At 41.7% G+C, this 12,415-nt stretch overlaps 1 protein-coding gene across 2 annotated transcripts in view; it reads left to right on the top strand.

Moving 5' to 3' along the window:
• The window catches only part of CAMK1D (calcium/calmodulin dependent protein kinase ID), a 428,556-nt gene that overhangs the window by 255,104 nt on the left and 161,037 nt on the right, over nucleotides 1–12,415 (top strand). For both annotated transcript variants that reach the window (XM_035021641.1, XM_035021642.1), the window contains exon 3: nucleotides 9,187–9,261. In XM_035021641.1, coding sequence (XP_034877532.1) covers nucleotides 9,187–9,261 — 75 coding nt within the window. The remainder of the gene's footprint in view (nucleotides 1–9,186; nucleotides 9,262–12,415) is intronic.

Below are 12,415 nucleotides of genomic sequence, written 5' to 3'. Positions count from 1 at the left end.
TGAGCCACCCAGGCACCCTAGGCCCTTTCTAACTATAATTTCTGGACTCATAACTATTCTTTCTGCTTCTGAATATCTCTTTCTCTCGTTCATTTTGACCCACTGGGATTTTATCTGTCACGATATTTACAACCAGGGGTCTTGAGAACTTCCACTAGATTTCAGGATAGTTCAAATCCCCACACTTCCAGACATGGATATTATATCGTTAATTATGAAATTTAACACCCTGACTTTAGGTGTCATGATTTCATACAAATAATTGAACTTATATGTGCTCCTCCATATTCTCATTATAACTTAGTTAACAGAAAATTATAGTATAAGTGCTTTAACATGGACTTGGGAGTTAGACTCTCAGCAATTCCAATTCCCAGTTGTGTGACCTTGGAATATGTACTTCATGTCTTGGAGTCTTAGTTTTCCCCTTTTACAAATGCGGGGAATGATAGACTGAACTAAGTTTTTCCATTTTACTTTCTCCTGTGTAGGGAAAACTCCAGTTCTTTCCTATTGTGTGTTTCTTCCCTATGCATCTTCCTTTTTTACTTACACAGAACACTGTAGAAGTTCACTTCTGGCCACTGAATGTGTGTGGGTTTCCCCTCCATCAAGTAATTCTTGGAGACCATCTGGGTGTCCTACAATTTAACTCAGTTCTAACTCTGTCTTCCCAGAGGTAGAGTCAGATCCCACAAGTTAAGGGCTTGGTCCTGCAGGACTGCCCCCAACACACAAACAGTTGCCAATTGCAAGCCCAGGTTGTCATTTGTGTTTCTGAGCAACAGGCCTGAGAGTGGAGGTTCCAATGACCCCTCTCTTGGTTCAATTAATTTGCTAGAGTGGCTCACAGAACTCAGGGTAACACTGTGTTTACCAGTTTATTAAAGGATATGGTAAAGGATACAGATGAACAGCCAGATGAAGAGACACATAGGGTGAGGTCTTGGAGTGTCCCAAGCATAGAACCTTCTGTCTCCATGAATTTAGAGTGTGTCACCCTCCCTATATGCATGTGTTTGCCCACCTGGAGGCTCTCTGAGCCCTGTACTTTTGAGATATCATGGAAGTTTCATCATGGAGTTATGATGGATCATTAACTCTGTTTTCAGCCCTTCTCCCCTCTCCAGAGAAGTAAGGGACAGGGTGAAGATTCCAATCATGAGTTGGTTTTTCCAGCCCTCACCAAGGAGCCATCCAGGAACCCACTCAGATAGTTTCATTAGAACAAAAGATACTCCTATCACCCAGAAATTTGAAAGTTTTAGAAGCCCTGTGTCAGGGATGGGGTCAAAGACCAAATATTAGAACAAGAGATACTCCTAGTGTTCTTATCACTTAGGAAATTACAAGGATTTCAGGAGCTCTGTGCCAGCAACCAGGGGCAGAGACCAATATATATTTTCTATTATCTCACAGATAGCTGCTTCATAGGATTGGTGTATTAAACAACATAATGAAAAATACTTAGTATGGTCTTGATACATACAGGCATATCTCATTTTTCATGGAGCCCAACACAGGGCTTGAACTCACGACTCTGGGATCAAGAGTGAGATGCTCAATGGACTAAACCACCCAGGTGCCCCAGGGCATACCTCATTTTATTGTACTTTACATTTATTTTGTTTTTTGTTTGTTTGTTTTTCATGAACAAAATTAAAGGCTTGTGGCAACCGTGTGTGGAGAAATTCTAACAGTACCATTTTTTCCAACAGCATTTGCTCACTTCGTGTCTCTGTGTCACATTTTGGTAATTCCTGCAATATTTCAATCTCTTTCATTATTATCATATTTGTTACAGTGATCTGCTATCAGTGATCTTTGATGTTACTATTGTAATTGTTTTGGGGCACCACAAATCATGCCTTACAAGATGGCAAACCTCACCCATAACTCTTGTGTATGTTCTGACGGCCCTGTTCTTGACTTGCCCTTCCCCCACCTCCTTCTCCTCAGGCCTTCCTAACCCATGAGACACAACAGTATTGAAGTTAGGTCAATTAATAATCATAGAATGGCCCCTAAGTGTTCAAGTGAAAGGAAGACTCACACATCTCTCACTGTAAATCAAAAGCTAGAAATGATTAAACTCAGTCAGAAAGGCATGCCAGAAGCTGAGATAGTCTGAAACCTAGGTCTCTTGGCCCAAACAGTTAGGCAAGTTGCAAAGGTGAAGTAAAAGTTCTCGAAGGAAATTAAAGGTGTTACTCCAGTGAGCACACAAATGCTAAGAAAGCAAAAGAGGCTTATTGTTGATGTGGAGAGAGTTTTAATGGTTTAGATAGAAGAATAAGCTGGCCACAACATTCCCTTAAGCCAAAGCCTCATCCAGAGCAAGGTCCTGACTCTCTTCAATTCTGTGAGGGCTGAGAGAGGTGATGAACCTGCAGAAGAAAAGTTTGAAGGTAGTAGAGATCATGTCATGACACTTAAGGAAAGAAGCTGTCTTCACAACATCAAAGCACAAGGCGAAGCACCAAGTGCAGATGTAGAAGCTGCAGCAAGTTCTCCAGGAGATCCCACCGAGATAATTAATGAAGGTGGCTACACTAAACAACAGATTTTCAGTGTAGATGAAACAGCCTTCTATTGGAAGAAGATGCCATCTAGGACTGTCATAGCTAGAGAGGACAAATCAGTGCCTGGCTTCAAAGCTTCAAAGGACAGACTGACTCTCTTGTTAGGGGCCAATGCAGCTTGTGACTTTAGCATGAAGCCAGTGTTCCCTTATCATTCCAAAAATCTAGGGCCTTTAAGAAGTATCCTAAATCTACTCTGTGTTTAGGATACTTAGAAGTATCCTAAATCTAATCTTACAAAGCCTGGATGACAGCACATTTGTTTACAGCATGGTGTATTGAATATTTTAATCCTGCTCTTGTGACCTGCCCAAAGGATTCCTTCCAAGATATGACTGCTCATTGACAATGTACCTGGTCACCCAAGAGCTCTGATGGAGATGTTCAATGAGATGAATGGTGTTTTCATGCCTGTTAATATAACATCCATTCAGCAGCCCAGGGATCAAGGAGTCATTTTGACTTTCAAGTCTTATTATTAAGAAAAACATTTTGTAAGTCTATAGCTGCCATTAATAGCGATTCCACTGATGGATTTGGGCAAAGTAAATGGAAAACCTTCTGGAAAGGATTCACTGTTCTCAATGCCATGAAGAACATTTCTGATTCTGGGAAGAGGTCAAAGTATCAACATGAACAGGAGTTTGGAAGAAGTGATTTTAACTCTGTCTTGAATAATTTTGAGGGGCTCAAGACATCAGTGGAGGAAGTCACTGCAGATATGGTGGAAGTAGGAAGAGCACCAGAATTTGAAGTGAAGCCTGAAGATGTGACTGAATCACATCAATCTTACGATAAAATTTTCATGGATGAGGAATTGCTTCTTATGGAAGAGCAAAGAAAACCATTCCTTGAGATGGAATCTAGTCCTAGTGAACATGTTGTGAAGACTGTTGAAATGACAATAAAGGATTTAGAATATTATATGAACCTAATTGGTAAAGCAACAATAGGGTTTGAGAGGACTGACTCCACTTTTGAAAGAAGTTCTTCCGTGGGTAAAATGCTGTCAAACAGCATCACATGCTACAGAGAAATCATTCATGAAAGGAAGAGTCAATCACAGCAAACTTCAATGTTGTTTTATTTTAAGAAATTACCACAGCTAACCCAGCCTTCAGCAACCACCACCCTGATCAGTCAGCAACCATTAACATCAAGGTGAGACCCTTGACCAGCAAAAAGTTTATGACTTGCTGAAAGCTCAGATGATGGTTAGCATTTTTTTTTTTTTTGGCAATCATGTATTCTTTTAAGTAAACTCCAGGCCCAACATGGGACTTGGTCTCATGACCCCAAGATCAAGAGTTGCATGCTCTCCTGACTGAGCCAGCCAGGCACCCCAGCAATAAAGTATTTTTTGTATGTACATTGGTTTTTTAGACATAATGTTATGGCACACTTACTGGACTGCAATATGGTGTAAACTTAACTTTTATATGTACTGGGAAACCAAAAAAATTCATTTGACTCTCTTTGTTGTGATATTCACTTTATTGTGGTGGTCTGGAACCGAACCAGCAATATCTCTGAGGTATGCCTGTAGTTAACACTCAGTAAATGGTACATATAAAACAGCTACGTACGTAGGGCCTAAAGAAAGTGAGAAGATTAGTTCATCCCTAGATTTAGATGTCTCACATCCCAGGAGACTGAGGAAATTGCATTTATCACAAAAGAGTCAGAGCTGAAATGTTTGAGAAAAGAATATAAGAGATGTTGACAAATTTTCCAAACATAAAACAGGTAGGGTATGAGATGGACAGATCAGAAAGTTTGACTTCAATGCACAGCACAATTCTGCAACAGTAAATTAAGCAGATGGTTTGTGATCATTTAGTAAAGACGGTAGTGGTTGCTAGGAGCCACCATGGGTTTACTAAGAACAAATCTTCCCAAACGTTCCATTTCCCTTTTATATAGTATAATATGGTGTGTAAGACTGAGGAATGCCATTTCAGCAAGGAATCTAATTGTCTTCTTATGGATAAGATGGTAAAATATGGGCTAGATGATAGTCCTGCTGGGTGTACAGCTTGATAGCAGTGAAAGTCAGTTGATTCGTGTCATGGTTATCTTGATGGGGGTCTCTGGTGTAATACCAGAGGCCAGCTCTGACGGGTAACGTTCCCATTTAAGACTTGAGGGATTTGGATCAAGACATATGGGTTGAGAGGCACCTGGGTGGCTCAGTCTGTTAAGTCTCTGACTCTTGATTTCAGCTCAAGTCATGATCTCAGGGTTGTGAGGTCAAGCCCTGTATTGAGCTCTGTGCTGGACATGGAGTCTGCTTAACATTCTCTCTTTCCTTCTCCCTCTGTCCCTCCCTGCTCGCACATGCGCACTCTCTTGCTCGCTCTCAAAAAAAAAAAAAAAAAAAAGACATATGGGATGGATGTGTACCAACAAAATATGTAGATGGCCCAAAGTTGAGAGGGACAGTAAGTATAATAGATGGGAGAATAAATATTCAGAATAGTCTTGATCATCTGAAGCACCGCATGGAACCCCAAAAGATTGAATTTAATTAAGCTAAAGGGAAGACTTGAAGCTCAAAAGCTCAAGACAGAAAAAGAAAGGAGATCTTGTTTAGTAGAAGTTCAGGTAAAACTGATCTGGTTATTTAATTGACCCAGCACTTAATATTCATTCATTCATTCATTCAACAAATATGTATCAAAAGTACTACCTGCTGTGCACTTTCCTTGGCATTAGGGAGACGGTAGTGAACAAAATAGTTAAAAATCCCCACCTCTGTGGAGCTTATACTCTTTAGGTGCCAACAGTTGAGCAACTGCTTTAAAAAAAAAATGAACCCAATATTAGGCTTTATTTGCTAAAGTATAACATCCACTCATGATGGTTGGTAGTTCACCTCTCTTATTTAATACCCTATTCTTGGTGCTATAATTTATACTGGGATCAATGCTCTCAGTTTTGGACCAATGAGAGCGGCAATAGGATGAGAGTAATATAAAACATGGTGGAGGAGGACTGATCTGCCGGAAGGAGAGAACACTAAGCAGACATTATATCCCTCCAATATTTGCAGGAGTACGAGAAGAGGGTGTCATCTTGTTCTCTGTCGCTCCCAGGTGTCACCACTCATTGCAAGGAGGCTGATTCCTGGTACATATAAGAAAGGCTGGCTGGGAGGTGTCCTTACTGTAGCTGGAAGCCCACCTGTGTGAGCTCCACGAGGGCTAACTAACCTGGTGCTCTTGGGACTCCTGGCGCAGTGCCTGATCTATGGTGGGCGCCTGTGGGGGGATGTTCCTCTGATGTTTGTAAAGGCAAGCTAGGTACCCAATGCTAAAGCTTGAAGCTTGGTTTTTGTATATCTTAAGAGTCTGAGGGTGGAATAATGTACCTAAGAACTGCTGTTGGGGGCCAGAATGTTTTCTTCTGTCATGTTCTAACATCCACAAGTTAGTTAAACCACTTTTCTTAAGAGACATTTCAGAGGCCATGTGAGGATTTCCTTGAAATTTCTGCAGTATGCTTATTCAAACGTCACCCATCCAGCATGATGCCCATCATGTTTTGAGGCCTTCACTGTACTTCTGGCTCATCCGGGGTCTTGCTTTTTTCTAAACTTCACGGCAATGCTACAGAGGTTAGCATTTAATTTTTTCCTAACCGCTTCGTGGGTCTCTCTATCTGGGTGATAAGTCTTTTTTTTTTTTTTTTTAAAGATTTTATTTATTTATTTGACAGAGAGAGAGATAGCGAGAGCAGGAACACAAGCAGGGGGAGTGTGAGAGGGAGAAGCAGGCTTCCCGCCGAGCAGGGAGCCCGATGTGGGGCTCGATCCCAGGACCCTGGGATCATGACCTGAGCCGAAGGCAGACGCTTAACAACTGAGCCACCCAGGCGCCCGAGGTGATAAGTCTTTTGAGAGGAAAATCTTATTTTATATTTTTCTCGTATTCTTCCAGAAGCAGAGTAGAAACTCAGTACATGACAACTGCTTGACTGCTTGAATTATTAGTTGAGGGGGAGAGTCAGGAGCGATATCATTCCAGCCACTGCAAGGACTCATGTAAGAATGGCAGGTTAAGTAGACTTTAATTTCTCTATCCCTTGCATCCAAAGAAGGGATTATGTTCTTAATTTATTAGAGTCTCCTATTTTGGCTGGGCAAGGGCTTTGCACAGAGTTGATTCTTTGTATATAGTTGAATCTGTGTTAATGGCTATACTCCAGGGCTCAAACAGCCTTCTTGCCTCAATATCTGAGGGGAGGTGGGACGGCAGGTACAAATCTCTAAGCTCAGTTTAGAGGCTCATTGACTGTGACTTATGTAACCAGGGTGGCCAGATTTAGCACATAAAAATGCAGGCTGCCTAGTCACTTTTGAATGTCAGATAAATAACAGTGCAATATTTGGGGTGTACTTACACTGAAAAAAGTATTTGTTGTTTATCTAGAATTAAACATAACCGGGTGCCCAGCATTTTATCTGGCAACCCTTCATGTAAACCCCACTATTTCATATCCCTCCGTAAGTCTAAGCTTTTCGTGAACCTCCAAATTAACCTCACTAAAAGAAAATGTTTGTGCCCTTGGAAATGACTCTAATTGGAAATTTTTAAAAATTAAAAAACTGGTGAGCCTGGGTGGCTCAGTCGTTAAGCATCTGCCTTCAGCTCAGGTCATGATCCCAGGGTCCTGGGATCGAGCCCCGCATCAGGCTCCCTGCTCCGCAGGAAGCTGCTTCTCCCTCTCCCACTCCCCCTGCTTGTGTTCCCTCTCTCGCTGTGTCTCTCTCTGTCAAATAAATAAATAAAATCTTTAAAAAAAAAAATTAAAAAACTGGGAGCATCCGTATGCTGTGTACTTTTTGTGGTCATAATTCTTTCAGGATATCCAATAATGATCATTCCATAAACGTCTAGGATCTCAGCAGTCCTAACTTAATTTGTCATGGTTTCCTTGGTAGCATAGTTTACTTGGTTCCTATGATATACTATTATTATATTATCTATATAATATTATTATATAAATTATTTATATAATTTGGGTATTATTTTGCTCAGGTAGCAAAGTAACCAGTGGTAACAAGGAAATATTAGGCTGTAGCTCTGCGCACGGGAGCCAGATGAAATGTGAATTTCATGTAATCTGTCATCTCCGCTCCTACAAACACCCGTGTTGACTAATCAGAGCTGTAGAAATCAGAGGAAAACATTGCCGCCCTCTGTTAGGTGTTTTGTTCTCTTCTCTCATCTGCTCGGAGGGAAGATAATATTCTGGTTTGTTCCACCTTATAAACTTCTATTTGAGGGAAAGACAGCTCACACTTAGGAAAATTGCCTCCATTTTTCCCTAAGTAAATAATGATTCTTAATGTTGAGTAGGGACAGCCTTTAAATATCATTCATTCATTTAGCCCTTATTTATTAAGCAGATGGATGCTAGGTATGAGGGGAAACAAAATAAGTAAGTAGTCCCTGCTTTCGGGGTTGGGGGAATCTGCATATGAAATGCTTGCTTTTGTATGGTTCAGCAGTCATTTCAGTGAAAGGCTTGTGGTAAGAGTTCATTAGCTCGTACGTAGTGAAATGATTCTTCCCTCAAATGCTTTAAAATAATTAGCAAGCCTTATCTTCTGAGCAAAAGCTACTCTTAATGGGTAGTTCCAGGGGCTGGCATTAGGCTATTTCCCTCTCTCTCGCTTCTGGAGTCAGGACTTTGCTACTCGACTCAGACCAGAAGCCTCAGCATCTCCTGGGAACTTGTTAGAAATGCAGACGCTCCGGCCTGCCCCAGCCCCACAGGACCAAAATGGGCAGGGCAGCCAGAATCCATGTTGGCTCGCGTGCACACTGAAGCTTGAAAAGCACAGGGTTGACTACCGAATTTCTGCTTTGTGCCTACAGATCATCTAAGGGTCATACTGAACCAGTTCCTGGGCTCTGCCCTCAGGGAGTCAGGATCTGTTTGACCAGGGTGGAGCCTGAGAATTTGCATTTCTTTTTTTAAATTTTATTTTATTATAATAATCACCATACATTACATCATTAGTTTTTGATGTAGTGTTCCTTGATTCATTGTTTGTGTATAACACCCAGTGCTCCATTCAATACGTGCCCTCTTTAATACCATCACCAGGCTAACCCATCCCCCCCCCCCCTCCCCTCTAGAACCCTCTGTTTGTTTGTCAGAGTCCATTGTCTCTCATGGTTCGTCTCCCCCTCCAATATCCCCCCCTTCATTTTTCCCTTCCTACTATCTTTTTTTAAAAACATATAATGTATTATTTGTTTCAGGGGTACAGGTCTGTGATTCATCAGTCTTACACAATTCACAGTGCTCACCATAACACATACCCTCCCCAGTGTCCATCACCCAGCCACCCCATCAGGAGATGCCTGCCCGTGCTGTGTCTGGGAACCACATTTTGATTGCAGCAGTCTAGTTGGCATGGGGTCCTAGGTTGACCTTTGGTAGTGGTGGTGACTAGAACCCCAATGAGGGGTCAGTCTGGTTTCCTGGACTGGAGTCATGGACGTGACAGTGAAGCTAATGATGTCTGTTTTTAAAAGTTTCCATGCCTCACTATACTCACTCTTCTGTTTGTGTGTGCTTTTTTCTCTTTCAGGATCAAGCATGAAAACATTGTCGCCCTGGAGGACATTTACGAAAGCCCAAACCACTTGTACTTGGTCATGCAGCTGTAAGTACCCGCTTTGCCTGAGGGGTGCGGAAGGGGGTCGGGGGGCGGTGGGGACCACCGGCCGGTAAAAGAAACTGAGGTAGTGGGCCAGGTGAGCCGTGGGAGCAGGAGCGGGGACCCGGGGAGCTGGGGTGCCCTTCTAGACGGCAGGCCGGATACAGAGTCTGAGGGCCTGGCTGGGTCTGCCCTGCAGGAACTGCACCAGACTGATGATCTCTCGCCCTCATCGAGGAGCCTGCTGCGGCCGTCGCAGGGTGCCTCCATTCGGGGGGTCTCTTTTGCTTTTTCATGTGCAAGGTCCACATGTTGCTTCCTGAAAACACTTCTGTGGGCCCACTGCGAGGGACACTCTGCTCCCGTCTCTAGGAGAAACTCCCACCTCGTCTTCATTTCGAGGGATCCTGGGGGAGGGCAGCAGATGGTAGCTGTGGGCTCTGTCCTTCCATCTACTCTTCTGGCACAGAAACGCACATGGGACTGAACTGGATCTTGTGCCAGGCGTGAGACAAGTCTAGTTGGGGTCAGACCGTGACATTGTCACCCCCTGCAGATTATTTCTGCATTCCAGTAAATGCTGGAAGTTACCAGAAGAGGGAGGAAATAAGAAAGCTGAATATTCAGGTTGAACCTTGACCCGAACATGTAAGACACATGTAAACGTAACACGTAAACCGTTAAATGAAATTAGCCTCCCCTCCCAACTAGTAGGTTGTTTCTTTCTTTCCTTTTCTTTCTTTCTTTCTTTCTTTTCTTTCTTTTTTCTTTCTTTCTTTCTTTCTTTCTTTCTTTCTTTCTTTCTTTCTTTCTTTCTTTCTTTCTTTCTTTCTTTCCTTCCTTCCTTCCTTCCTTCCTTCCTTCCTTCCTTCCTTCCTTCCTTCCTTCTTTCTTTCTTTCTTTCTTTCTTTCTTTCTTTCCTTTCTTTCATGAGAGTTTTTATAGGACATTGTAGGACATTTTTGTACGAACATTTTTAAAAGTATCCAGACTGGAAGCATGTGGACTATTTTTCTCTGTCAAGTGACTGTCCTAGGTGGTGACTGATGTAGGAAAATGTTGGGGTTTAGAGCCGAAGGCCAAGAAGGAATTCTTGAGATGTCTTCCGTGCAGAAAGGTGGTTTTATTAAAGCACCGGATAGGACCCCTGGGCAGAAAGAACTACCCTGGGGTTGTAACGGTTGACTCATTATATACTTTGAAGTTGGGAAGGGGTTAGGGACAGCACAAGCCTCCAAGGTATTTTGGAAACAAGGTTTCCAGGATCCTGAGGGGGCTGGCTATTGTTAGGAAAAGGTCATTTATGACTGTTTAGTAAAAACTCAGTCATGAGACTCTTCAGATGTCTATCAGTGGGCCATATGCTTGGAGAATGATTGCCAACCTGTATCTTGGGAGGGTAGAGACAGAGGAAGTTTCCAAAGGAATTTTTATATGTTAAAGTAGACTTCCAGTATCTGGGGGTGTTGGGCTAAGATTGCCTCTTGCCCTAAGCAAAGTATTAACATCCAGGCAGCGGAGTTCCTAGAGGAATGTCACTGCCTATTCTAAGGACTTGTCAGTGGGCTGTAAGTAGTAAGGAAATATAATTTTTTTTCTTTTGCCTGTGTTTCCCACATCAGTGACCAGTTTTATAGCTTTGGGTGTTAGTGTCAGCCATGAGACTGGTGGTTTAAGCAGTTTTGACTGCTGGTTCCTCATTAATTTCTGATTACCTAAATGCTATCTTTCCTAGTTCCTTGCAATACAGTTTGTTTTATAATTTGCCACATCCTGGTTCTTCCTTGAGAGCAATAGCTCTCCCCAAATTTGGGATACTCCCTAGCAGGCTCTTGTGACTTTATTTTATCTAGTGTTAAAAAACATAATTCAACCTAGTAAATATGAAGATCTAGTTGGCTTTATTAAATGATTCATGAGTTGGGCAAGCATCCCATCTAGCAAGTAGAGAGCTCCACTGAGCTAAACAGAAGAAAGGTTTTTAAAGGCAAAGAGAGAGCACTTACAAAGGGGGGAAAAAGGAATTTATTAGCAAGGAATGCGTTGTTTAGGCAAGGTTGCCCTCCTAAAGGGAATAGAGGGGGTCTATCAGTAAATTTCCTAGTATTGACCAGGAAATTCTATATTGACTATTTCAAAATTACATTTCTGGGGAATTGAAACTGCCGTTAGGTTATGTATTAAGTCTTGTTTTATCGACTTGGGGCCTTAACCTAAGTGGTGTCATTTTGGTTTTCTTTTTAACAATAGAGGTTCCTCTTAAAGAAGCAGGTGAACCACTTTCTCACCAAATATTGACTTCCCAGTAGGAAGAATATAACATTTTAATGACAAGAAAAAAGCCCACAAAATGTCAGTAGTATATTTAAATGTGTGTCTTTTATGGGTGATGCAAAAAAAAAAAAAAGAAAGAAAAATCATTAGTACTAGAATCCAGTGCTATATGTATTCATTTGTTTAACTTCTCTGTTTATGGATCTGTCACTAAATAAATCAGTTGAAAGCATCCCCCTATGTAAATCTCAGCTCTGCCTCTTACTAGCTGGGTGAATTTGGACAAATAACTGGGCCTCTCTGAATATCAGGTTCCTTAATGGAAAGAAATAATAATATTGACATCATCCTCATCATCATATTTACATTAGAAGGTTATAGGGAGTACTGAATGAGAAAAATGTATAAAAAATAAAAATGTATTAAAAATAAAGAGTGCCATAAATAGCAGGTCCTCAATACAGACTATTTCTTTATGGACATCTGTCTTGTTTCATTAGTATCTCTGCAGATGGTCTTTCGTTTTATGAGATGAAGTTCAAGTAGATTTAAATTCTAACTTTCTAAGCAATTTGATTGCATCCTTACCAGCAGCAGTTTATGTAAAGATAGGTCAGCATGAGGGCATAAGAGTGTCTGGAATGGAACAAACCTGAGGACAAAGTTTGGAAGTCTTCTTGGGGCACAGCTGTCCCCACCCCTTCACTGAGCTTTTCTACCAGGGATTTATCCTCTCTTTCGCAGTTATTCTAAAACCTCCTCAATATGGATCATGTTCGCTCAGAATTTGTAATAACCCAAAGGAGTTGGGTTAGAATTAACTCTTGGGGGTACCATATGAGGTTTGTGAGGCAAGTTGGTGACAGAATCCAGATCTAGAGGCAAG

The sequence above is a fragment of the Mirounga leonina genome, unplaced genomic scaffold, assembly GCF_011800145.1.
Source record: "Mirounga leonina isolate KUSES-001 unplaced genomic scaffold, KU_Mleo_1.0 Mir_175, whole genome shotgun sequence".
Taxonomy (NCBI): domain Eukaryota; kingdom Metazoa; phylum Chordata; class Mammalia; order Carnivora; family Phocidae; genus Mirounga; species Mirounga leonina.
Note: the sequence above shows the minus strand (reverse complement) of the source record. Positions and strands in the feature narration are given on the sequence as shown.